A 27,973-nucleotide genomic window follows, 5' to 3' on the forward strand; every position below is an offset into this window, starting at 1 on the left:
AATTTAAAATTGCCGTGATTAAAAAACTGACAGAAGTCATAAAGGAAAACAATGATAAGGGAAAAATAATCAACGATCAGAAGAATGCAATTGAGTCCCTAGAGAGGGAAAACAATGGTCAGAAGAAAGAAATTGAGTCCCTAAAGAGGGAAGTAAAAGAAATGCAGGAGATCAAAGAATTAATGGAAGAACTAAAGAATTCTGGGAAAAGCAATGAAAGCAGAATAGATGAAATGGAAGAACGAATAAGTAATCTTGAAGACACAGAAATAAAAAGAACCAAAACAGAGAAGGAAAGAGAAGTACGAAGGAAAAAGAACGAAGAAAGACTTCGGGAACTATCGGACTCCATGAGGAAAGGAAATATAAGAGTTATAGGAATACCAGAAGGAGAGGAGAGAGATGTAGGAACAGAGAAAATATTCAAAGAGATAATTGAAGAGAACTTCCCAAATGTGAAGAAGGAGCTGAAAATGATATACAAGAAGCAAGAAGAACACCAAACTTCCACGACGAAAGGAAAAATACAGCAAGACACATAATAGTAAAGCTCCCAAGAATCCAGGACAAGGAAAAAATAATGAAGCTGGCAAGAGGGAAGAAACAGATAACATTCAAAGGAAAACCAATCAGGCTGACATCAGACTTCTCCGAAGAAACACTACGGGCAAGGAGAGAGTGGAGGGACATAGTCAACAGACTCCAAGAAAACAGATGCCAACCAAGAATACTCTATCCCGCAAAGCTCTCCTTCCTCTTTGAAGAAAGAATATGGACCTTCCAGACAAACAGAAACTCCGGAATTTCATTGCAACTAAACCCCCACTCCAAAAAATACTACAAGGAGTTCTAAAGCCAGAACCTCAGAGCGACGAATAACAATGAAAGAAGGCCAAAAAAAAAAAAAGTTATTAAAAGAATAAATAAATAAAATCAAAGGAAAGACAAACACAATGGCAAATACAGATGTTAACATATCAATATTAACTCTAAATGTAAATGGACTAAACTCTTCAATAAAAAGACACAGAGTTGCAGCCTGGATTAAGAAACAAAACCCAACCTTTTGCTGTCTCCAGGAAACACATTTAGCTACAAAAGATAAAAATAGGCTCAAAGTTAAAGGATGGAAAACAATCCTACAAGCAAATGGACCAAAAAAGAAAGCAGGAACAGCTATACTTATATCAGATAAAACAGATTTCAAACTCAAAAAGATAAAAAGAGACCCCAATGGTCACTACATTATGATCAAGGGGACAATACTTCAAGAAGAAATAACACTCATTAACATATACTCACCAAACGAAGGAGGACCAAAATATATCAGACAACTGTTGTCCTCTCTGAAAACAGACATCAGAGAAAACACATACGTAGTGGGAGACTTCAACACACCACTATCAACAATGGATAGATCAACAAGACAAAAAATAAGTAAAGAAACCAAAGCTCTAAATAAAGACCTAGAGCAATTGGGCTTAACAGACATCTATAGAACACTAAACCCCAAAAAAACGGAGTACACATTTTTCTCAAGCGCACACGGATCATTCTCCAGGATCGATCACATACTGGGGCACAAGACAAACATCAACAGATACACCAAGATTGAAATCATATCAACCATCTTTTCTGACCATGAAGGCATCAAACTAGAAATAAACCATAAAAAGAAGGCAAGGAACTTTCCTACCTCATGGAGATTAAAAACCACACTACTGGAAGACCATTGGACTAATGAGGAGATCAAAGAAGAAATTAAAAAATTTTTTGAATTGAACGACAAGGAGGACACCAATATCCTAAATGTATGGGATGCAGCAAAAGCAGTAATAAGAGGAAAATATATAGCAATAGAAGCTCACATCAAGAAACAAGAAAGAACGCAAAGAAACAACCTAATCTCGAAGCTCAAAGATCTAGAAAAAGAACAACAAGAAAACCCCAAAACCAGTAGAAGAAAAGAAATAATAAAAACCAAAGCAGAAATAAATGAAATTGAAACTAAAAAAACAATCCAAAAGATCAATGAAACCAAGAGCTGGTTCTTTGAAAAAATCAATAAAATAGACAAACCCCTAGCCAGGCTCACAAGGAAAAAGGGAGAAAGCACAAATAAACAGGATCATCAATGAAAGAGGAGAAATCACAACGGACACAGCAGAAATCAAAAGAATAATCAGTAACTACTATGAACAGTTATATGGAAACAAGTTTAACAATCTAGAGGAGATGGACAAATTCCTACAACTCTACAATCACCCAAAGCTAGATAAAGAAGAAATAGAACACCTAAACAGACCAATTACAATTAGCGAAATTGAAATGGTAATCAAAAACCTCCCCAAAAACAAAAGCCCAGGACCTGATGGATTTACAAATGAATTCTACCAAACATTCAGAGACGAATTAGTGCCTATCCTTCACAAACTCTTCCAAAAATTGAGAAGGAAGGGACAATACCAAACACGTTCTATGAAGCCAACATTACACTAATACCAAAACCGAACAAGGACAACACAAAAAAGGAAAACTACAGGCCAATCTCCCTAATGAACACTGATGCAAAAATCCTCAATAAAATTTAGCTATCAGAATCCAACAATGTATCCATAAGATAATTCACCACGACCAAGTTGGATTCATTCCAGGGGCACAAGGATGGTTTAACATCCGAAAATCAATCAACGTTATCCAACACATCAACAAAAAGAAATATAAAAACCATATGATAATATCAATAGATGCTGAGAAAGCTTTCGACAAAGTGCAACACCCATTCATGATAAAAGCCCTTGAATTCTTGGGATACAAGGAACATACCTCAACATCATAAAGGCCATCTATGACAAGCCAACAGCCAGTATCATTCTCAATGGTGAAAAGCTGAAAGCAATTCCATTAAGATCTGGAACAAGACAAGGATGTCCACTCTCACCATTGCTTTTCAATATAATACTGGAAGTCCTAGCCAGGGCAATAAGACAAGAGAAAGACATCCAAGGAATCCAAATAGGAAAAGAAGAAGTCAAACTATCACTATTTGCAGACGATATGATATTATACATAGAGAACCCCAAAAACTCCACAGAAAAGCTAATTCAACTCATCAATCAGTTCAGTAAAGTGGCAGGATACAAAATCAACACGCAAAAGTCAGTAGCCTTCCTATACACAAACAATAAATCTGAAGAAGAAGAAATCGAAAAGACCATCCCTTTTGTTATTGAAACAAAAAAAATCAAATATTTGGGAATAAATCTAACAAAAGAGGTAAAGGACCTATACAAAGAAAACTATAAAACACTGTTAAAAGAAATAGAAGAAGACACAAAGAAATGGAGAGACATCCCCTGCTCATGGATTGGAAGAATAAACATTATTAAAATGGCCATCCTTCCAAAAGCAATATACAGATTCAATGCTATTCCAATCAAAATTTCAATGTCATTCTTCAAAGAAATAGAAAAATTATTGATGAAATTCATATGGAATCACAAAAAACCCCGAATAGCCAAAGCTCTCCTGAAAAAAAAAGAAGGGAATGGAGGCATCAGACTCCCAGACTTCAAACTATACTACAAAGCCATAATCATCAAAACTGCATGGTATTGGAACAAGAACAGACATACAGACCAATGGAATCGAATAGAAAATCCAGAAATAAACCCACAGATTTATGGTCAACTAATCTTTGACAAAGGAGCAAAGACTATGCATTGGAGCAAAGAAAGTTTGTTCAATAAATGGTGCTGGGAAAACTGGGTCGCTACATGCAAAAGAATGAAGCTTGACCACCACCTCACACCATACACAAAAATCAACTCAAAATGGATTAAAGAACTAGACATAAGACCTGAAACCATAAAATATATAGAAGGAAATATAGGCGAAACACTACGTGATTTGCACATCAAAGACATCTTTACAGACACATCACCCAAAGCAGTGATAGTGAAGGCAAAGATAAACAGCTGGGACTATATCAAATTAAAGAGCTTTTGCACAGCAAAAGAGACAATAACAAAAACAAAGAGAAACCCCACCAACTGGGAGAACATTTTTGCACCCAACACTAATGATAAAGGACTGATCACAAAAATCTGCAAAGAGCTGATGAGACTCAACAACAACAAAGAAAATAATCCAGTCAAAAAATGGGCAGAAGAGCTTAAAAGAAACTTCTCTGAAGAGGAAATGCAAATGGCCAACAGGCATATGAAAAAAGTTCAACATCACTTGTCATCAGGGAAATGCATATCAAAACTACCATGAGATACCATCTTACACCAGTGAGAATGGCACATATTAAAAAAACTAGCAACAACAAATGTTGGCGAGGGTGTGGAGAAAAAGGAACTCTTCTGCACTGTTGGTGGGAGTGCAAACTGGTCCAACCACTGTGGAAAGCTGTGTGGAGATTTCTGGACCTACTAAACATAGAGCTTCCATATGACCCAGCAATTCCACTCCTAGGTATTTACCCAAAGGACACAGAAACATCAATTCCAAAGAACACCTGCACCCCTATGTTTATAGCAGCACTGTTTACAATAGCTAAGCTTTGGAAACAACCCAAATGCCCAAAAATAGATGACTGGATCAAGAAGATGTGGTACATATATACCATGGAATATTACTCAGCATTCAAAAAAGATAAACACATGCAATTTGCTGCAACATGGATGGCGCTGGAAGGGATCATGCTCAGCGAAATAAGCCAAAAAGAAAAAGAAAAATACCGGATGGTCTCACTCATAGCAGGAATCTAGAAAACTTAAATAATGGACCAGGAAAATGAAAAACTATAAGAAAGTGAAAATCAAAATCAACAAAAAACTATGAACCAGAGACACTTTTAGGGGGGCGGGGGCGGGAGGGAGGGATTGGGGTCAGAATGGGGGGCGGCAATTGTATGGGGAATATAACAATAAAATTTATAAAAAAAAAAAAAATAAAATCATTCATTCAACAACATATCAAGTGGTTATGATATGTGAGCCACACAAGTGGGTTTTTTAAAAATTTTAAAAAAAATTATATATATTTCTTACATCATTTTTCATTTTTGCACAATGTATGCATTTTCATCTTGGTTATATTCCCCATACAATTGCACCCCCCTTATTTTGACACCAATCCCTCCTCTCCCCCACCCCCGTAGTGTGTCTCTGGTTTACAGTTCCTTGTTGATTTTGATTTTTTCTTTATTATAGTTATTCTTTCCCTAACTATGCAAAGAGGATCAAGGTCACATGCCCCAAAAAGAAATCCACCTTCTCTGCCTGCAGATGCCTGTCTACGCCTGCTTACACAGCTCATCACTGAGGCTTCCGCATCTGGTGCTTGCCTGCTGCCCCTCAGGATCCCATTCCAGAACATGGTACCAAATCACAGAGATATTTCTAGCTATAGAAAGTACTCCCAGTACCAAGAAATGATTTATGGACTTGAACTGATGAATTATTTTCCTATTTGACAGCCAAAGGAGGCCATTTAACTGCCTTCATAAACCACCAGTGATGAATCATAATGACATAAGGAATGGCTGGACAGGAAAAGGCCACTCTCTTTAACATGCTTGTCCTCAGGACTCATTTCCACCTCAGTTCTGTCTCAGCAGCCTTTGCTCTTGGCTCCCACATCATTAAAATGTCTTGCTAGCTGCAAAAGCTCATTTATACTGACGACAATATTTGCTCTGACCACCTTAATTGTCAAATTATTCCACATGATTGCATCTCCTTGAATGACATACTTCTGCCTGAAATTCCTATGTATGCAGCTCTTTGCTTGGGTTTTTCATAGCACCTGGTTAACTTCCTAATTTTCAAAATCCATTCCCTGTGAATGATGCACCCTATTAAATTTGTCTTCCACTTTTTGTTAGACTGCTCTCTTATAGCAAAATGGCCGTGAGGTCATCTTTTCCAGCTTTCCAATGATAATGATGATTATGATACTAATCATAACAAATAATATCATCTATTGAGCAGCTACTATTTCCTAGGCACCATTCTAAATTTTGAGTTTATTTTCTGCACTTAACACCCCATTTGGCATAAGAAAAAACAAGCTGACTTTCAGAATAGCAAATTCATTTTCGCCAGTTTACACAGCTACTGTTGGACTGGGCATTTGAATAATGGTTTTCTGGTGAAGGAGGTTAGAATGGAGACAATCAAGCTTTCAGTGAGTCTTAGAATCAAATCCTTTGTTTAGCTAAATTTCATATATATATTTCATATACTGATTTATATACAATTATAAATATTTCTTTGAAATACCTCCCTGTAGCTATTTTTCTCAGCAAAAGGTCTTATTATTCTACACATAAGAAAATGTGTTCTAGTCAAATCAGATCTCAGTATCATGAACAAGGTATAGCTCTAGAAGCCTTTTCTACTGGAAGGAGCGCAGGCTTTGAGAAACAACAGAATTCTTCTTTCCAGTGCTAGCATTTAAAAAAATTCATTTCTCTGAAATTTCAACTTCCACATCTATAAAGTGGGGCTTAAATGGCAATACCATGCAGGATTTTGAGAAACTTAAATGAGGTCATATATGTGAAAACGTAGACCTCATCTTCCAGCTCCATAATTGTATGCTACAGCTAAAGTTAAGTCAAACCTTTTATGGGGAACAACAGATATAACAACAGATATTAGAGGACATTCATCTAATTGTGGAGACAAAACCTACACAAGATGCTCTTTAAGATAATTTATTATAAATTACTGTTAGTGTGGTAAAAAGTCTGCATTATTGACAAGGGAATTTAGAAGAAAGAAACAGATGGCTGGACGATGAGGTTAATCTTGTGAGGGTTTTATGGAGGAAATGCAAACGTGCCTTGGCAAAGCGGAGTGAATGGGCAAGAAGCAGGCCAGGAAGCAAGAAGAAAAGGAACTAGTGGCACTTACTGAGCACTAATGTGCACAGGAGTCATTCAGTGGTTTTTAGCAGGCAAGTTTAAGAGCAAGGTTTTGCTCAAATTCTAGCTCTACCACTTACTATTTGTGTGACCATACACAAGGAGCATGTCCTATATGAAACTCCATTTCTTCCCTTATAAATCAGAGGAAATGCCACCAACCTTCCAATGTCTGTGGTGAATGTTGACTGTAAAACACAATGCCTGACCCAAGAAATGGTCATTCTCTGAGCATCTGCTCCAGTTCTGGGCTGACCTCCTGCCATACCGAGCATGTTCCTAGTGTTCGTTCCTTTCAAGTGTGGCTTGAAAGAATACGCTCAGCCTGCTCAAACCACTGCTTTCAGGTTGGGGAAGAACAAGGTAACAGAGACTCTCACAAATGAACATAATGGCCTAGGAAAATCTGTGTCCATGGATCTCAGGGGCCTACATACCTAGGAGTCACAGTGTAATTCCTTCTCAAGAACCCCTTCCCTCATCACTAACTCAAGTCAGAGAAGTCAGCCAAGGAGTCAATGATCACCTCAGGTGTTGGAAGAGAGCCACTGAAGCAGAACCGGCCTGGACTGGGCACGATTGTCCTATGTTGCCATGGGCTCTACCTTGTGCACTCAGCCCTCCAAGCTGGTCTCCTGCTCAGCTACTTCTGAAATAAACGCAAAGAAACAAATGTTGTCACAGTCTCTGACTTTGCAGAGAAACAAAACTGTCTTTCTGCTGATGGGACAGTTCACAGTGTTCGTTCATCTCCCTGTAGGGCACAGAAACATGACACAAACATTTTCTGAGGGCAGAGACTGGAAATCTCTTTGATGCTGGTTGTTCCCCACAGGGTTACTAGATAGCCCCATGTCATAGACAGAGGCAGAGGAGGCAGATAAGGAAGAGCAAGGAGAGACAAAGTAAGAGAGAGAGGAGGGAAAAATAATCACTTTAGACTGACACTCAAGAACCTCCTTCCCACTAATTCTAAGCAGGCTTTTTTCCCTCCTAGTTGCCCAAGGTCATGAATACAGTTCACCTTGTTTCTAGAGGGAGCAAGCAGCCACCTGCAGGGTATGAATTGTGACACTCTGGGAAAGGTCTCCCACAGGCCCGGCAAAGCTGCCAGAAATTCCCACCATTAGTCATGCCTATGAGTTACAGAATTGAAATATCTATTAAATTGCAAATATGTTAGCTGAGAAGGGAAACATTTCTGGTGATTATCAGTCATGAATTTTTGATCTCATTGAAGTATTAGATTAGCCCCAGCACAAAGCAGGGGTCTGAGGAGATGGGCTATGCGAGAAGACAGAGCATGAGGACATTTAAAAGAGTCAGAGAAGGGGCAACACTGTCACACAGGAAGGCCGGGCTGGCTAGGAAAGGTCAGGGTCACGCAGGAGGAGAAAGGGAGGTCAAGGAGGAAAGGCAAAGGAGCTGCTATAAGCCGGTTTTGGTCATGAGACTGCTACACCTGTGACTATGCCAAAGAACAGTCGATTATGAAATGCACAGTCAGTCATGTGAAAGTTCCCTTAATGGAGCCAGAAACTATTGACTGCGGAGGTCTTTCCTCATTAAGTCGCACGAAAGGCATCAACAAGATACATTCTCAGGTGATAATCAGGAGACACACATTCAGATCATGCTAACTGGGTGCTCAGGAGAACATGAAGGAGAAGGAACATATGCCAGAGATTTTGTTCCCCTGGGTGCTCACATCACACTGCTTTGGGGCCACTTCTAGGTAGGTGCTTCATCCCCAGGACTCTTCATTTATCTGTAACATTTGAGACCTACTTGCTTCATCATCTAAATCGCTCTTCTCTGTAAGGTGATCAATTTGTCAATACTCCTGTACTATTACATCCATAAATGGTGCCCTTCACTCTCTGCTTGGATCGACCAGTCTATTGGATGGTGTGATTAGGATGGCTTCTGAGTGCTGTTCTCAGTTTGTCTATTAACTGCTCTCCAGGCCACTTACGGTGTTTTTTTTGTCCTCCTCACTGGCTGCTAGAGATGGAAACAGTGGTGCAGAGGCTGAGCCAGCCACACAGTCAGTTGCTTGTTTAAAAGTGCTACTAAACCAAAACCTTTAAGGCACAGGCCACAAATGGGCAGCCCCAAACTGAATTTAGCCTATAGACATGTTTTATTTGATCTACACACTGCTCTATAAGTCAGAGATTTCTATGTAAAATCCCAGACTTCCAGTATCTCTTAAAAAATTAGAGGGTCTAGCAGTATTGGATCATTAATCTCACATGACAACCATCAACTAGGGCTGAGTGAGCCCTGCTAGTATTCTCCAATTTTGCCACTCCCCATCGCCTTGCATACCCACTCAGGTACATGACTTGCCAGGTGTCTGTCTAAAAGCCTTCGAGTATTGATTAGGGCATTTACCCATTGGCTGGTTGGATGCAGGCATTTGTGGCATTTTTTTTTTCCTTTCGCAGAACGAACAGAATCACTTCCTATTTCCTCTTAAAATTAAAACAATAGGTTGGGAAATGACCATTTTAAATAAAAGGTTATTGCAAGAATCCTTAAACCTGAGCTCTGGAGCCACCAGCTTTGGTGTCTTCTTAGGCTTGCATCTCTTCTCAGGATTAAGGGTCTGTGAACAGGAACAGTGAGTGTGGGCAGGAAAACATAGTACTAGCAATCAGAAGACTGGCAGGGAGGGGACACTAATGCTGGCCATGTCATTCACCAGCTGCCACCCCAAGGTTTCAACTCACAGAGCCATATTTACTCTACTGTAAAATACAAATGATAGTAGTAGCAGTAATAACAACAACAATAATAATATCTTTGCTGCTGATTCCACACAGTTTTGTATAAAACAGAATGTGCTCCCAGAGTGAAAATGCTTTGAAAGTATAAAGGGCTCTACAAATACAAAGCTATCTTATTTGTACCCAATCAAAACATTCATGGATGAAATAAGCACCAAACCAATCCAAGCTACATGTCTCAGCACCTACCATATGCCTAACACTTGGGGAAACAGAAAAGAAATGGTCAGCAAATCTCTGTCCGTAAGGAGCTTATTGGCAAGTTGAGAAGAGAAGATACACCACAGATCATAATTGTTAGAAAAATTCATGTTGGCTAAATATATACTGAAACTGCTAAAGGTACAGTCATTACCAGGCTGCCAACAGAGCTAGATGCTCACTTGGCTACTCAGCCTTTTTACAGTTTAGTTATTTCTGTGGAAACAGCACCTTCAGATCTTCTCTGCTGTAGGGGTGGAGGGCGGGGAATACAGTGGTCATTCAAGCTTAGGAAATGTCCTATATTCCATCCTCCCTTTTAGAAAACCACAATTTATATTACAATATTATACACACTAAGATGTCCCGAGATGTCTTGCAAAAATGAAAAGTGTTTAATGTTGACCTAGCAGCAAAACCATTACCACAAACACTCTCCCCTCCTGCCGCCATGCTTCTCCTTTCGGTCTCCGAAAAATACTATTAGCATCTCTTAGAATTGAAGTTTCACAGAAAATAATTTGTAAAACACTATTTGAATAAACAAGTTTAATATTTTTTAGATTCCAAAGGGAATATACTTTTGTCTCTACCTGTTTGCTTTCAGAACCATGTCAGAAATTTGGACCGTGAGTTGCTTGTGCAGAGTAGGCAGTGATATATGTTTGGCTTTGTCTTTACCAACTGAATTAACAAAAACATTGTTTAACTGGAGATTTCTCTGCTGCTTCACATCCACTAACTTGAAATCATTGTCACAACTGCAATGAACTTCACTGGACTCCATTGTTCTTCTCAGTAGGGATTTTCAAATTAAGACGGTCATATGGGACCAAAACACGAAGCTTGGCAAATCCATTATCTGTACACGCTCTCTACTCCTGACACCGTCCTGAGCTCAGATCTGATTCTGTGTCCCATTGCTACTGAACTGATCGAAGGTGCTAAGAGCTAAGGTCTACATTCCAAAGTGATGAATATACTTTCTTAGGGATACCTACATCCCACTAGGAAATTAAAGAATAGTGAATGTCCAAAAATTATAGATATTATAGTGGAATGATGGACATTGTGATTGATACATTGGGACCCATTTTCAATGCACGTAATACATAGTTGGTAAAAGAAATTTGTATGGTTTCTACATGGTGATGATGAAATGGTGTATTTGAAAGTCAGAAAGACCTAGATTCATATCCGCACTCTGCCAATTACAAAGTATCTGCCCTTGGGCACTTCACTTCACCTCTCTAAATGGAGACAATTATAGTACCCATCATCATATGGTTGTTGTGAAGATTAAATGAGAAAATAAATGAAAAACACTAAGCATAAATCTGCCACATGGTGAGCTCTCAATACAGATTAAACTCTCCAGGGGTTCCTATTGTGATTATCACATAGATGCCAACTTAGAGAACACTTCCCCTGTTGTACCATCATTAATCTCTGAGAGTTTTCACAGAGGTGAACTCTGTGTGTTCCACAGTTCTTCCTATATCCATTCTCACCCGAGTATCTCAACATTAAGAACAGAAGCATAAAGGAACAAAGAATCAGGGCCACGAAGACAGTTTTCAAACCTGATGTGAAATTGTTTCCACCATGTGTAAATAGCTGTCATCCTCCATACCAGAGGAAGGTTATTTTAACAAGCTATTCAGTGCAAATGATGCCTGCAATAATGCACTGCAGTGAGTAATAAGTTTGCAAAGTCAAATTAAAACATTTACTGAAGCCAGGTATTTGAACATCTTCATCATAGACTGATCCCAGTTTCTACTTTGCAGTTTTACCAAGCTTTACACGTCCAGATTGCTTCACTAATATTGTGTAATAGTAACCCAGAAGCAAATCTTTGAAACGTATCTGCAGAATAAACCCCTATTGGAATCATGGCACTCAGACACCAAAGGGTTAAGAGATTATCCCTAATGAGCAAAGAGTCCCAAATGAAGAATTCTAGAGGTGCCTACAGTAATCAGGAAGAGGGATATTAGCATATTCACCAGAGTATAGGTTTCTTTTTTTTTTTTCCCAAATAGCCAATGCACATTACTAAAAAGCTGCATAAAATCATGCATTTGTGAATGATTTACCGGGTGAATGGTAAATTATCTTCCAAATACAGTTAATTAGTGTTGGCTTCCTGCTTGTGTTCATTTATGGGAGCCCCTATAATTTATGTATGTCTTTGACCTTCTCAAGACAGACATTTTCCTCTGATCGCAGGAGAACCAATTCCATTATCTTGCTCACCCTCTCCCACTCCCCTTTTCTCCTCCTATTATTACCTGTTCTACATTCTCACCATCATATAATTCTCCCTTCTCTCCTTATCACTTCAACTACCCTCTGCACAAAATGCAATGTGAAAATAAATGGAAAATATCTTTAAAATAGCAAACAAACATCCAAATATATAGGAAATGAAACTGTTAGCTGTTAGCATCTTTGGCAAATGAACTAAACATGTCATTGTAAATGTCTATTTGTTGTCAAACCCTTCCTTATTCATCTACAACCTCTAAAGGAATAAAAAAAAACTACAATAACATCACACACGTCTGCTATGATCTATATATTAAAAGTGCTCCGGAAAAGTTGCATTTAATCAAACCCTATTTTTATACAATAGGAAAGCTGGCTATTTAAAGAAATCCTATGACAAATTATTTTATGTGGAAAATAATTTCATAAAGCTAACGAATTTCTTCTATTCATCAGCTTTGAATATCTGAATCTTTTTATATCTGATCTACTTGAAGTAAGTAGCACTGATATACTTTAAGAGAACACTTGGTTTTACTGAAGAAATATTTCTAAATTTTAAAAGAAGTCAGAAAATAACCTTTTAAAAATCTTAGAAATTTCTGAAGCTTGCATGTTTGCAATACACAATCCTACAGAACTTCTCTCTTCACAATTTTGTAATAAACTTATCTTATGGATTTCATATTGAAATTCCAAGCCATTGTCTGCATATTGCTAAACTCAAAACAAATGAGTGAGCTATAATTCATATAATCCCAGTCTTATCCTTGGAATAATGAGAGGACAATCTGTTTTTTTTTTTCAATCTGAGCATACAAATATCATAACATATAATATTGCAAGTAACAATACACCTTCACAGAGCAACCTCTAAAACTTCTACACCAAGACACCAAACACATCTATATTAAGCCCAACATCTGAACTGTGTGAATACATACATAAACTTGGAATCTCCTTACATGAATGATGGCCATTAACCCAAGGATAATTTTGAATTATTTTTCCAGCATGTACTACATACTCAGTTATTTTTTTTATTTAAGTGGTAAGTTAATAAATAACAGCCTTAATGGCTGAGGTTACCTTATGCAAACACTCCTTTGACAGGTTTCCCCTTATGACCAAGTACCAGTATTCTCATTACAGCTCTGAGAAGCTTAGGTTAAACAATTTGGAACCCATGAAAATTAGTTTGTGTGCGTGTGTGTGTAAACCAACATGGTCACATTTCTAATAGCATGCTCCATGGAAGACAAGTAACAATCATCTGGACAAAAAGGCAATTCCTATTCTTATTGATATACTGAATTAAAATCTGAGGGTGGAGATACCTGAGAATCTGTATTTAAAGGCTTCATTTTGACAGGACCTAGGTTCTTCCACATGACTCTACACAGAGGTCGAGTTCAAGTGAAATATTAAATCCATAGTTCAACTATACTCAAAGTTTAGAGCAAGTGAATTATTCGTAAAAGAAATAGCTCTGACTCTGCTTTTCTGTAACCTAAAACAGAAACTAAAGCAGCAAATGTGTTATTACCATAACCCTCTGAATTGGAGCATAAAAGAGGTTTGTTGTTTACTTTATTCTGGTCCTACTTAAAACCCAAGTCAAATACGGTAATGCTACAAACTTTTTAGCAAATATCTCCCAAAAGGAACTGCTCTGCAAGCATCTGATAAAGATTGTGTGATTGTGGTCAAAGTGATAATGCTGAAAGGATTTGTGCATGGTCAGGTCCCTTATTAATGATGTATAATTGCCTATGATTGACTCTTCTGCCTGAATGAGGCAGGAAGTCTAGTTCATGTTGAGGAAATCAGAAATTAATCAAAAGCAGATTTTTGCTGTTTGGGATTGGCCCAATATGTTACTTATTTTGAAAGCTCATGGGGGAAAGAACATGCAACTCTAATCAAAATAATTTAAACCTTCACAGAGGGTACTCTACAAATTCTAAAAAGTAAAATTTCAGGTAAGAGGACAGTGAATGAATCATATATAAACTTCTAATAAAATATATTTACTCCAGTGTTAATACTCAGAATTTTGAAAAGGACAAAAAAAAAAAAAAAAAAACAAAACAAAAAACCCAACCCATCCTAAAAACAAATGGCTCTCATGGAAAAAAAGCATAACTAAATAAATGACTTACGGCAATGAACTATTTAGGAGGTGGCATTAGGAGACTGATGTTAACACAACCCCAAAATGATCAGCTAGACATAAACAACAACAGTATACAAGGAAAAAAATGTATTCCTGACATTATGGGAAGAACTTTATACTTAACCAACTGGTTGATTATATAGTTAAAAAGGTAATGCCCAAGTCATTATTCATAAGTTCATGAATGCAATCAATATTACAATTATCTAGAAAATATCAAATTTTATAATGGCTCAGATTCTGTCCACAATACAAATATCTATGTGTATGTAGATTTATATACACACACATCTAAAACCACACATAAGATGATTATTCAAGATTTACTCAGGAGCAATAGAAGGTAGACATTTTATCATATAGTGTCTTAAGGTCATCACACCTATATCAGGAATACTCTTCATGGCATTAGGTTTTGCCCTATATCCCTGAAAACCACATTCTAACATTCTCCACCAGATAAGAATATTCTGAATTTTTGTCTTCTACTGTGAGTCAAATTACTAGTTTACACTACTTGTGCTTCAGATTTAAAAGACACACACACATTTCTTTAAAGTTGTTCCATTTAAGAATCACTAGAAACTCTTAACACCACTCATTTATAACATAATTTTGTATAAATGATATTTGGGTGCAATCCAGTGGATTCAATCCAAACTTCCAAGGGAACCTCATTTTGAGGCAACCCTCACAAGGAGATTCCACATATGGTTCAAGCAATATTCTAGAGGGGTTCCAGTGTATGTTTTCTGAAATGCTTGTAGCAATCAATGATATCTTGAAATCTTTCACGAAGACAAAGAGATCATAGCAATTGGATCCCTGTCCCCTAAATTAAGCCTTAATATTCCACATATACATTTATCGGCACAACTTATTAGTTATCTTCCCAAGTATTTGATTTTCAACCAATTCTAAATTTAAAATAAGCCTCCTTTTTTTTTTGGAAACACTCCCAGTACCAAAGTATACTTAAAATCTCATTTGCTGAATTCCTACCTGTAACTTTCAATTCAGTTGTTCGTCTCACAAGTTTTCCTTCATATTTAAGTTCACATGTGTAATTTCCTCCATCTTCTTCTTGAACTTCCTGGATAAGAAGAGCATTTCCTTTCTGTATTATTATGCTTCTCCACATTTTTGGCTTGCATTCCTACAGAAAAAATTTGCAGGTAAGCAAAAAAATTAAAATTTACTTCATATAGTCTTCATACTGGTAAGTTAGAGCTTTCAATTTTTTTATACCCTTCTCATTAGTTTTCAAAATATACAACATAAAAGTTAAGTCAAGGCCCAGGAATCATCACAAATGTCTCTTATTGTGTCTAATTCAAATATCACAGCTATCACACTAAGTCTTATTTTATTTTTTAAAGATTTATTTATTTTGCATGGAAGAACCAGGCTGTAGGCCAGAGGTGGGAGTGAAGGGGGTGAGAGGATTTACCATTGACAGAGTGAGAAGCAGAACAGACAGATCCACTGAAATACACTGCTGAGGGAAGCAGCAGGCACAAGACAGGAGAGGTCTGCTGCGCCATGTGGGTTTGCTCCCTGGGCTGGGATGGAACTCAGGCCATAGTCGTGATAGTGCTGAGACTTAACACTTAGGCCACCAGGGAGGCCCCTAAGTGCTATTTTAAAGGCCTAATTCCAAAAGCAGAAAGTTTTAGAGACATTCTGTAAAAAAAAAAAAAAAAAAGAAAAGAAAAGCATACAAACTTCTCAAATGCAAAGGATAGCAGAGTCTTAAAAGCTGCTAAATGTCAATATAATGCGCTGGTTCCGCCTATTTGACAGTCATATTCTTAAGAGGGGAGTGTTCATAACAACATATTATAAGAGAGTCTTAAGCATTATTAAAAATTCATAGTAGACTTTTTCATGCTGTCAATACAGATTACAATGGCTTCATTGATTACTTGGAGGAAAAACTAATACTAACATTTCAGAGTCTAAATGAGGATCCACATTGTTTTATCAATAGTAACAGAATGGAGAAATTATCTGCATACTTTCTGAGTTTAGTGATATGATCAGAGGATAACATTTGGGTTTTGATGTCAAATTTTCTACTATCCTGATGGGAATGTGAGACTGGATTTCCCTAAAAGGGAATGAGTTCAATAACTTTCTAGAGTGACAAGGATACAGCAATAGTAAAATATGTAGGAATATTCAGCCAGGTAGCTTTGTCTTTGGGGATTTTTTTCAGATTACTGTTTAGATATTATTTCAGTCAGTCTAACACTCATCTCAAAAGTTCAGCTAAAGTGATGACCAATAACTGTACAAACATTAGTGGAGGTATGGGGAATGGCACCAAGGAATGCTAAATAATCAAGGCAAATGCATTTTATCATCTAAATTTTGAGTCTGTCAGTTAAGGCAAAGAAGAAATTGGTTGGGGGCCTCCCTGTTGGCTCAGGGGTTAAAGTCTCAGCTATCAAGCTATCACCAGCCACTGCAGCACAAGTTCGATCCTGGCCAGGGAGCTACCTACATGGCACAGCAGACCTTTCCTTTCTTGTCCACTGCTCCCCTCAGCAGTGTATTTCAGTAGATATGCCTGTTCTGCTCTCCAGCTATTTCTTGTGACTCCTCTCACCCCCTCATACTTCTGGCTTGTACCCCAGTTCTTGCATGCATAAATAAATAAAATAAATCTTAAAAAATAAATTGGTTGTAAAGCAGATTATGTGAACAATGGTTGAAATTGCAACTTTCCCACTATGGTATATACAGACTCTTCATCTCTCCTCACCACTGGCCCCTCCCATGCACATACAATAAACATTTATGGAAAGGTACAGTCAATGCTGATTCTCAATCCCCAAACTCTGCAAGCTTCTGTGTGAGTGTGTGTGTGTGTGTATAAAATGACTTGGGAGAGCAAGTTATCCATTTATTAGTGTTTAACTATAGCAATTTATTTTCTTTTATGGTAGTAGGAATTTTGACAACAAAACACAAAAACTGGCACTTAACTTCACAGGTATAATATTTAAGAGATATATTTGCTTTATTTCCAATATAACGACCCACACACAATGTCAGTAAGTAAATAAAAGTAATACTATCTAGGGCAATGAGATATAAGGCTGCTTTGCTCCCTAGGGTCTTTCCAAAGAACAGTTAAGGGTCTGTCTGAAATTATATTATATACCATGTCTGGCAAGGTTTATCACCTATATGAGATTTGCTTTAGAGTTAAACCTTGGGATATAAGGTTTCTGGGAAAATGAAGAAGAAAGTCTGAGCAGAAAGAAAAAAATAAGTCCAGCTGCCACTGTCGTCATACAATAATAATCCACAATTATTTTCGCATAGCTTCCAACTCTGATAGCTTCGGATTTCTAAAGAATCATTCAGAAGGTCATTAAACAAAAATATGGTCCCTTTGGGCATTTTGAGAGGAAAGGAAAGTGAAAACTGAGCTGCTTCACTTTCACATAGTGGTGGTGGGGGCAAGCAAATGAGCCCACACACTTATTTTATTCAAAGACAAATGGCAACATTTTCTGATGTCATTTTTTTTTGGGGGGGGAGTCCATTTGCAAAGAGCTCTAATCATCTTCATTGCATGTTTTTCTCCAGGAAGGACAAACTAAAGAGGGTATAGGAATTAGAAATTCCTGATGAAGAACAACCTGGAAACTTTACATGTTCTTTGGGATAGATCTAGAGTCCCAAGGGCTTTCCAAGTTGTCATCTAGCCTTATATAGGTGTTTTTTTTGTTTGTTTTGTTCTTTGTATTTTTTTTTACCCAATAGAAATTTTCACGTTTTCAAACTAGCATAGGAATATGCTACCTTCAGGTCATATCTACTCCTCTGGAGACAAAGTAATGTAGAGGAAAAACCAAAATGACATTAGAGCAAGACAACTCTAGGTCATAATCTGGGGTTTATGGCCCCAAGTCAGGGACCTTAGGTAAACTATTCAACTTATTTACCTCTCAGTTTCTTACTCTGCCTATGGGGACAATATACACTACCATATGAGTAACCAGAATCCAGAGACACGCAGAGATTATTCATCACACTCCTGTATACATTTTTATACTGTATATAGCTATCATCCAGCACAAAGTTTTCCATCCCTAAACTTCCCCAATCCTGGATTATGTTTTCCACAAATATCCAGCTCTACTTGTTAAAAATCAGTGCTAATGAACTAATCACATAAAAACAAATCTTCAGGGCCTCCCTGGTGGCGCAAGGGGTGAAGCACCACACTATGAAGCAATCCACAGCCTCTGCTGCAAGAGTTCGATCCCCAGCCAGAGAGAAACCCGCATGGTGCAGCAAACCTCTCCTGTCTTGCCTGCTGCTCCCCTCGGCAGTGTATTTCAGTCAATCTGCCTGTTCTGTTCCCCACTCTGTCTCTGGTGAAGCCTTTCACCCCCCCCACATCTCTGGCCTATACCCCAGCTCTTGTATGCATAAATAAATCTTTGAAAAAAAAACAAATCTTCAGTTATTGTTTGACCATTCCCCAGCAATAAAATACTTTACCCTATGAAACATGCATATATATGTAACTCCTAAGAAGTTACTCCAACACTAATCCTAGCAGGTAGGTAGTGAAAATTTATTTTGTTCAAAACAACCTTATAGGTAACCATCCTACCCCCACCAAGCCATCCTTCAGGTTGTTGGCTATCCTACCCATATCTGGGCACCTACATTTAATATCAGAAGTCTTCTAGGCTCTCTACTCATTATTTGCAGCATCTTTTCCTTAAGCTGCCGGCTGCTATGTTTACTACTATCACTGCTTCTCATCTGTCCCCAATCATGTCTTTTCTAGTGAACAAACAACATGGCCATATCTCACTGCCCCCAAATCAATTTAATTTGATTCTGATAGCCTGTTAGGCTAAGGAATTTGAAACACAAATGCCAAATCTCAAAATGGTTGTTTATTCAAGGCAAAGACAAATCACCCAAGGCTCAAGTATGAGAAAGCCCCTGGTATTATCCACAATGTATCATTCCTCTATTATTTAATGTCCTTGAGACTATTAAAAATAAACATCATCAACCTGAGGGTTTTGTTGAAGGCAAGTCTTGCTGAAGGTGTGTAAGTTCAAAAGCTCCAATTCATGGCCCAGATGCATTTCAAAGAGCAGTTTTCAGGGCCTCCCCGGTGGCGCAGCGGTTGAGCGCTGGGTTGCGAAGCTGCCCACAGCCTCTGCAGCGCCAGTTCGATTCCCGGCTGCTCCCCGGCCACCGGAGGAGGGTCCCACATGGCACGCAGAACTCTCCTGCTGCCTGCTGCTCCCCTCAGCAGTGTAATTCAGTCCTTCTGCCTGCTCTGCTCCCCGCTCTAGCTCTGGTGAATTCTCTCACCCTCCCGCACTTCTGATTGTACCCAGTGCTTGTATAAATAATAAATAAATAAATCTTTAAAAAAAAAAAAAAGAGCAGTTTTCAGTAGCACATCTTTGGTCAGTCAAAATAATGTCAGCCTTTAAAGTTTTTCCCCCTTCCAGCAATTCTGAATGGCAGATGTAATTTGCCATCAGTTTCTGGGTTGAAAGCTCAGTATGCACAACAGAAACATCTGTTAACCAATCCTCTTAGAACAACCTGTTGCTAGTCACATTTTAATCTTGGAGTTTCCAATCTGATCTATGCAACACCTACAGTTATAGGCAACTTTTGATACATCGTCATCATACCCACAGGCCTTTCTACATCAGTTTGATTTTTTGGTGGTTATGGTGACTTCAGTGCTATTCAAAGCACACAACTTATTCCTCATGACTAGAACACCAGGCTCATTTTAATTATTATTGTGTTCTGAGGTTCAGACACAAAGCAGCTATGCAATGATAAGCCAATATACAATATCTGATACTCAAAGTACCTTTGTTCAAATGCCTAACACCAATCCCATCAGGTCCAGCTTCTCCACTTTCCCCTGGAGACTGGACTATTCCCCACAGCATCTAGATATATGCCTGAGTTTTCTTCTATTTAAAGATAAGAGAGATAGAAGCACAGTGTGGGATTAGGTATCGACCCTTTCAGTTTTGTCTCTACTCCAAATGCCTAGAATAACCCACATTAGGGAATCCTTCCCTTCCCCAGCTCTGTTTCTCCCACTTTCTATTTTCACAGTCCTCATGTTGAAGGTGAAGGCTGAGAGTGCTTTAGGGTATAAGTTCTAGACAAAAGTATTTGGATTGGGATCTCAAGTTGTAGGCTCCTGAGCATGCTACTTAATTGATATCAGCTTCAGTTGCTTCAGCTATAAAAACAAGTGGTGACTACCAGCAGCCCAGCTACCCCAGAGCACCTCTTGCCACCTACCTAGCTGGCTAAGGGCCACACTTCCACTGTGGGCTACTGCTGGAACTGCACACGGCTGCTGGATCAGCAAACACCAGCATGGCAGGCAGGCTAGACACACATGGCAGGCAGGCTAGACACACTGAACACATCCCACAACAGCAGGCAGCCACATGCCAAGTCCAGATCCACAAAAACAACATTCTACTAAACCTTAGTCCAGAGTCAAGATCAAATCCAACCAAAGTACCACTGTCTGGCATAACTGAAAATCTTACCATAGGGTTGCCCTGACACAGCAGGCAGGTAAGGGCAACCAACAAAGGGGCATACCTCAAGTGACCAATTTGGGAAACCAGTTTTTTCCAGAATACCATGTGATATCACCAACATAAGACTAGACCTTTAGCACTAAAACAAATAGTAGTGTTGCCTGAAACATACAAGTAAACACAGAGAACCACGCAAAATGAGAAAATAGGAAAAACATGACCAGATGAATAAAAACAAAACAAAACTCTGGGAAAAGGTTAAGAAATGGAGATAAGCAAACTACCTGAGGTAAAAATTCAAAGAAATGGTTATAAAGATGTTCACTCATCTTGAGAGAAGAGTGGGTGAACTAGAAAAATTAAGAAACTTCCAAACTTCAGAAGAAGAACTGAAGAATATAATAATAGAGCTAAAAAATAAAAGAGAGGGGTCCAATAACAGAATGGATAAAGCAGAGGAAACAATAAGTGAGTTGAAGACAAAATAGGACTCAACTACACAGAGTAGAAAAATGAAAAAAAAAATTAACAAATGACAATACCCTAAAAGATATCCAAGACAACATCAAGAAGAAGAATATTTAGATTTGAGGGATCCCAGCAGATGGAGAGAGGGAAAGCACTACAAAAAAAAAATATTTCAGGAAATAATCACCAAAAGCTTCCCTAATCTGGGGAAGGAAGCAGATATCCAGGTGTAAGAATCCGAGAGAATTCCAAACAAGAGGAACCCAAAGAAACCCACACCAACATACACAATTGAAATGGCAAGAATTAAAGATAGTTTTAAATGCAGTAAAAGAAAAGTAATGTATTACATACATGGGAAACCCCATAAGGCTATCATCATACATTTCAAACACAGCCTTACAGGCCAGAAGAGAGTGGCATAACATGTTCAAAGTGCAGAAAGAAAGAAACTCTACCAAGAATTCTATACCTAGTAAGACTGTCATTCTGATTTGAAGGAGAGAGCAAGAGCTTTCCAGATAAGCAAAAGCTAAAGAGAAATTCATCACCACTAAAGTGGCATTACAGAAAATGCTAAGGGGATCTTCTAAAAAAAAGAAGAAAAAAAGGTAAACGCACAGTAAAAGCAGTGGACTGACTACCTATAAATCAAAATGAAGATTAAAATAGGAAAATAGAAAAATTAAAGTTATAACAACTACTCCAGGGATTTATAGAACCAAGGATATAAAGTGAGACACCAAAAATAGAAAACATGCGTGCAAGGGGAGTAAAAATGCAATTTTGCAATGTGTTCAATTATAAATAGCTAGCAACTCAGTATAGATCAATATGTTCATAAGATCTTATATCAGAACCTCATGGTAACCACAAAGCAGAAACCTAAAACACAAAAGAAATCTTGCCATTTTCAACAGTATAGATGGAACTTGAGGGGATTATGCTAAGTGAAATAAATCAAAAAGAGAAAAACAAATACTCCATGATTTCACTCATTTGTAGAATATAAAGAATAGCAAAAGCAATAAAATACAACAACAAAAACCAAACCCTACGGTCAAACTCTAAGGAACAGGGAGGGATAGCTTGGTGGTAGACTGTAATTGAATTTTTGGTGGTGGCAGTGGGGAGAAATACACAGTTGCTGAGACAAGAAACTGTACACCTGAAACCTATGTAGTAATATAAACTGTTAACTCAATAAAAAGGGTGAAAAAGTGGCAATATTTACCAAAGGAGGTGATAATGAGAATTAAATGAGGCAATGAAAGCAAATGCTTTGTAACATAGACTATCACATACTTAAACTCAATAAATATTATTATTCAATTATTGTTATTGTCCTAAGTACTCTGCTTTCAGATTACATCCACATCTGCTATGATATATTAATGGTTGTCAAGAGTTAATGGCATTCACATTTCTATAGACTGCTGTAGACAATCTAAAGTTGTAATTACTAGATTAGGCTGTGATTAACTTCTACTTTCTGACATGTCAAGGGCTTGGAAGTTGTCACTATCAACCTCACAACAAGAAAAAAGGTTGAACAAATTTAAAACCAACAACCCCTATATCCATCACATAATTGAGGTCATAGTGAAAACCACTGTCCCAGAATCTGGAAAGACAGGTAAATACAGAAAATCACAGCTAACTTGGAGCAGAAGAAGCCAGCAACTAGTAGGAACACTTAAAGGAAAACGGACCAGTTTCTGCAGACTGATTGTGAACTTGCTTGAGAAATACAAAGCCCTGGTGCCCCAGTTTAGAGAGGGCACACTTTTGTGAGATTACCTCCAGAGTCCCATGAGGTTCCCACAGTGAAGATCGGAGAAAAACATCCTCGTAATTCTGGTAGACAAAAGGGGAAAGGACCATTTTCAAATATAACCAAGGACCTCTCTTCTCCTTAATAACACCCTGAACTTAAAGGACCTTCAGCCCCCTCAACCCTTCAAAGTAAGAGAAGAAAATATTCAACCCCAGTTCATTTAGCCTTTGAAATAGGAAAAGAAAAATATCCAGCTCCGACCCCCTCTATCCTTCCAGTCTCTCCTAATGGGGGGAGGGAAACTGAGACACACTTGTGATGGTCAATGTCCTGGGACAACGCTCATTGACAGACTAAAATCTAATCACAGGATTGCAGAATGCTTCCCTTTCTCCAACACCTTACCAACAGGGGTCCTGTATAATAACAAGCTAATACACAACTCAGACCAGATTTAAGAAGTTTCTAGGAAAATCCAAAGAGAACATGAAAGTGAAAAACAAGGACACAAGAGGGAATTTAGCTTTCAACACCTATAGCTACAGTAAGTACTAAACATAGTCTCTTAGCCAGATAAAACTTCATACTAAACATCTACTACATCTGTTTCTCTTACTCAGCACATCATGTCTGGCTTTTAAATGAACATTTACAAAGCATACTAAAAGTCAAAAGAAGTTTGAAGAGAGAGTACAACCCTCAAAACCAGACTCAGATATGGCAGAGATTTTGGAATTACCAGACTAGAAATATAAAATAAATAGGACTTATATGCAATGGCTATAGTAGAAATAGTGGGCAACATGTAAGAACAAAGGAGGTGTAAATTCTTAGGAAGAATGAAGAGAAAGCCAGAAATCAAAATAATACAATAGCAAGAATACGTCTGCTGGGCACATTAATAGACCAAAGGTGGCTGAGTAAAGAATTAGGATGTTTAAAGACATGTAAGTAGGAATCTCCCAAACTGAAGATCAAAGAAAAAAATAATGGAACAAATATCAAGAACTATGATAGAAGTTATACAAAAAGTATAACATGAGTATAATGAGAATTCCAGAAAAGAAGATATATTTAAAGGAATTCTAATGCTGGATCATGCAAGATTACAGCAGACTGGGCATGGACAGAAGTTTGGTGAACAGGTAGGCTACCCTAAGAAGCAAAGCTAAGTTGTATACAATATAGAAATTTCAGGCAGGTAGAAAATACTGGACAGAGGGAACAACAGGTATAGAAGCACCCAGATGTGAAAAAGCATGGAGTGAATATAAAAAACAATGTGTGTGTGTGTGTGTGTGTGTGTGTGTGTGTGTGAGAGAGAGAGAGAGAGAGAGAGAGAGAGAGAATAGTTTGCCCTACTGTGTTGCACTGAGTAGACTTAGACCTTATTCTACGTTTAATTCCATTCCAGGTTACTAGCACATTGTCAGGGTTCAAATCCAGTTCTGCCACCATATAACCTACCTCATAAGGCTGTTCTAAGAATTAAATAATTAATAGACATATTTGGCACAGTGCTGGGCCCTGGAAATATACTCAATAATAAGGAACCAGTAACTGAATGATTTTATAGGCTCACTGGAGTGCTTTAATAGTGGCATCCTATGATCAGATGGTCCCCGATGAAAGATCACTGTAGTGGATACACAAACGTTATTGAGACTGTAGAAAAGGACATTGTTTAAGAGGCTGTAATTTGCTTTGATCTGTTTGTATCACTTGGATGATATTAAGGATATATATGAAGTTCCTTCTAAAACTGGATTCTTATTAACAATTCAGAAAAAGATCAACAGCAAATTGCTGTTAAGTTTGAGAAAATTATACACATCTCAAGAATAGAAAGGTTAACAAAATACATCATTTTGATAAGTCAAGAAATTGTATAGTTAAAACTCAACCTTATAACAGTTTTATTCCTAATCACCAAATGCCACAGCAACTCCAATGGTCATCAACAGGCGAATGGCTAAAGAGTGACAAAGCTAGACGGTGGCATACTGGACTACTGCGACTCAGCAATAAAAGGAATGAATTATTGATACATACCACAACACAGGCACATTTCTAATGCATTATACTGAATGAATGAAGGCCAAGGAGGCTAAATATCATACTATTCCATTTATTTGAAATTCTGGAAAATGTAAAATTATAGGAACAGAAATCAGATGGGTTTTTACAAAGGACAGGAGTTGAGTGACTACAAAGGACTGACTGACTTCAAAGGGGTAAGGAGGAACTAGAAGTCATAGAAATGTTCTATCAATATATCTTCATCACGGTGTATGTATTTGCCAAAATACAAAATGGTATAAAGGGACGAATTACTGTTTGTGAATTATCCAGAATAACAGGGCTTTAAAGCTCAATATAAAGTTCCTAATTCGAATCTGAGATATCTTAGGTAACTCTATTTCCAGCTTTCCATGTAACTGTTAGAGAAGCAGCCTACAAGCCAGTTCGATGGGGCCACAGCTGCCCACTGCCCCTTGCTGCACTCGCCCTGCTCTGGGGATTCCTGCTCCTACTGATAGCTTCTTAGAAAGCAATCCTGCAGGTGGCTGGAAGTGGATCAAGACCCACTGCCCACCCTAGGCTGTCTGAAACACAGAGGCATCACTGCTGTGGGATCCAGAGTCTGCCCCCTTGTCCCCAAAGCTGGAGTTGGCAAAGGCAACAGGGAGTGGAGAGGCGCCACCATGTGGACTTTAAAATGACAGAGTGCAGGCCAGCCCGTCTTTGTACCATGTGGGGCTGCTGCTTGCTCCCTCATCTCTGCCCAGCGAGCCTATCTGGGATAAAGCAGACGGCCTCTAGCCAATTACTAGCCAACAGATATATTTTTTTTAAAGATTGATTGATTGATTGATTGATTGATTGATTTATGCAAGCACTGGGTACAGTCAGAAGCGCGGGAGGGCAAGAGAATTCACCAGAGCTGGGAGCAGAGCAGGCAGAAGGACCGAAGTACACTGCTGAGGTGAGCAGCGGGGCGGCAGGAGAGGTCTGCGTGCCATGCGCGACCTTCCTCCGGTGGCCGGGGAGCAGCCGGGGATGGAACAGGCGCTGCAGAGGCTGCGGGCAGCTTCACAACCCAGCGTTCAACCGCTGTGCCACCGGGGAGGCCCCTAGCCAACAGATTTTATTTTCATTTTTCTCTCAGCTCTCCCTTTTCCTCACTCCCTATGTGAATAATCCCTTTTTGTTCTTCTCTGTGTGTCTGTTTTTGGGTCTTGCCCAGTATTCTGAGACACAGGGGTGATGACTCACTGTCTTTCCTATTTCCCCCAGAAATTGCCGACCCCCCTACATAATCTTTCCCTTTCTATAGTAATAACAGATATCAATAATTTATACAATGGAATTTAAAAAAATGCCTGGAATATATGACAGATATTATTACATCTAATATATATGTGGGGAAATTATGATTCCGCAACATTCATCTACTAATCTTCATTAATGGTGGAATAATGACTAGACTCCTGGTCCCCATTCAAGTACCAGTGCTTATCATCATCAAATAGATATCAAATGCCCCTTCCTCCTATATTAGCACTTCTTTATAATTTACAAATAGTAAAGGACCCCTTCCCACTTCTAATGCCTTATCTAGACACAAAAACAAGGACAAATGGATTTTAAATCCCATGAAGCTGGAGTTGGGGCACACCAAACTAAAGCCTTCATTCCTGCTGGATAAAGGCATCTTTGAAATTTCTAGTTATGAAATAAAAATTTTAAGGATGAAACTAATCCTTCAGTTACAAAAGAATGCACTTATCAATTACCACCCCAAAGGGACTTAAAACACCAAGCATTTGGTAAACCATCATTTTTAGCAAGACGTATTGGTCATTTGACCTATGGTATTATGATGTGTCCAATGAACATTTTCCCCTTAAAAAATTGTCAGACCCTTTATTTTCTTAGATTTCACATGAGTGAAATCAGTCAGTATTTCTCTTTCCCCTTCTGACTTATTCCACTTAGCACAATCCCCCTACCTCCTTCTATGTTGTAACAAATGGAAAGATTTCTTTGTTTTATAGCTAAGTAATAAATATCTAACTTCAGAATTGAGGCTACCAAAGTGGGGGGGGGGTGTAACAAGGTAGAGAGAGACTGACCAATGGACTATGGTGGAAGATGGCTGACACTTTGGTGCTGAGCATGGTGTGGTAACCTACATCTAAAGACTGTTACCCCAGGGGCCTTCCTGGTGGCGCAAGGTGTTAAGTGTAAGCACTATGAAGCTATCTGCAACAACTGCAGCACCAGTTCGATCCCTGTCCAGGGAGGTGACCCACATGGCACAGCAGACCTCTCCTGTCTCGCGCACTGTTCCCCTCAGCAGTGTATTTCAGTCAATCCGCCTGTTCTGCTCCCCACTGTCTCTGGTGAATCTTCATCCCCCGCACCTCTGGCCTGTACCCCAGATCTTGTATACATAAATAAATACATCTTTAAAAAAATAAAAAATAAAGACTATTGCCCCAGTAAACAGCAATACAATTTTTAAAAATTAAAAAGAACAAAGTTGGAGAATTACAAAAAAGATTAATGTTTTCAGAAACAAGTCTATGTTAAAAAAAAAGAAAATTTAGGTGAGATGTCTTGCTAGCTTTCTTGTAGAAGAAAGCAACACATGTTTGGATTTTTGCCCTTTTTTTGCCTAATGGCAGCAATATCAATCTCATAAGGTTATTGCAATGATCTCACAGTATTCTACAAGTATTAATTATTACCATGAGAAATAAATAAAATTAA

The 27,973-nt window shown here is 38.4% G+C and overlaps 1 protein-coding gene across 2 annotated transcripts in view; it reads right to left on the bottom strand.

Moving 5' to 3' along the window:
* Window positions 1-27,973, bottom strand: part of IL1RAPL2 (interleukin 1 receptor accessory protein like 2) — a 972,543-nt gene that overhangs the window by 443,342 nt on the left and 501,228 nt on the right. For both annotated transcript variants that reach the window (XM_037512149.2, XM_054695626.1), the window contains exon 4: window positions 15,380-15,533. In XM_037512149.2, coding sequence (XP_037368046.2) covers window positions 15,380-15,533 — 154 coding nt within the window. The remainder of the gene's footprint in view (window positions 1-15,379; window positions 15,534-27,973) is intronic.

Source organism: Talpa occidentalis, unplaced genomic scaffold (assembly GCF_014898055.3).
Source record: "Talpa occidentalis isolate TD23 unplaced genomic scaffold, MPIMG_talOcc4v2.1 talOcc4.15, whole genome shotgun sequence".
In the NCBI taxonomy this organism is placed as follows: Eukaryota; Metazoa; Chordata; class Mammalia; order Eulipotyphla; family Talpidae; genus Talpa; species Talpa occidentalis.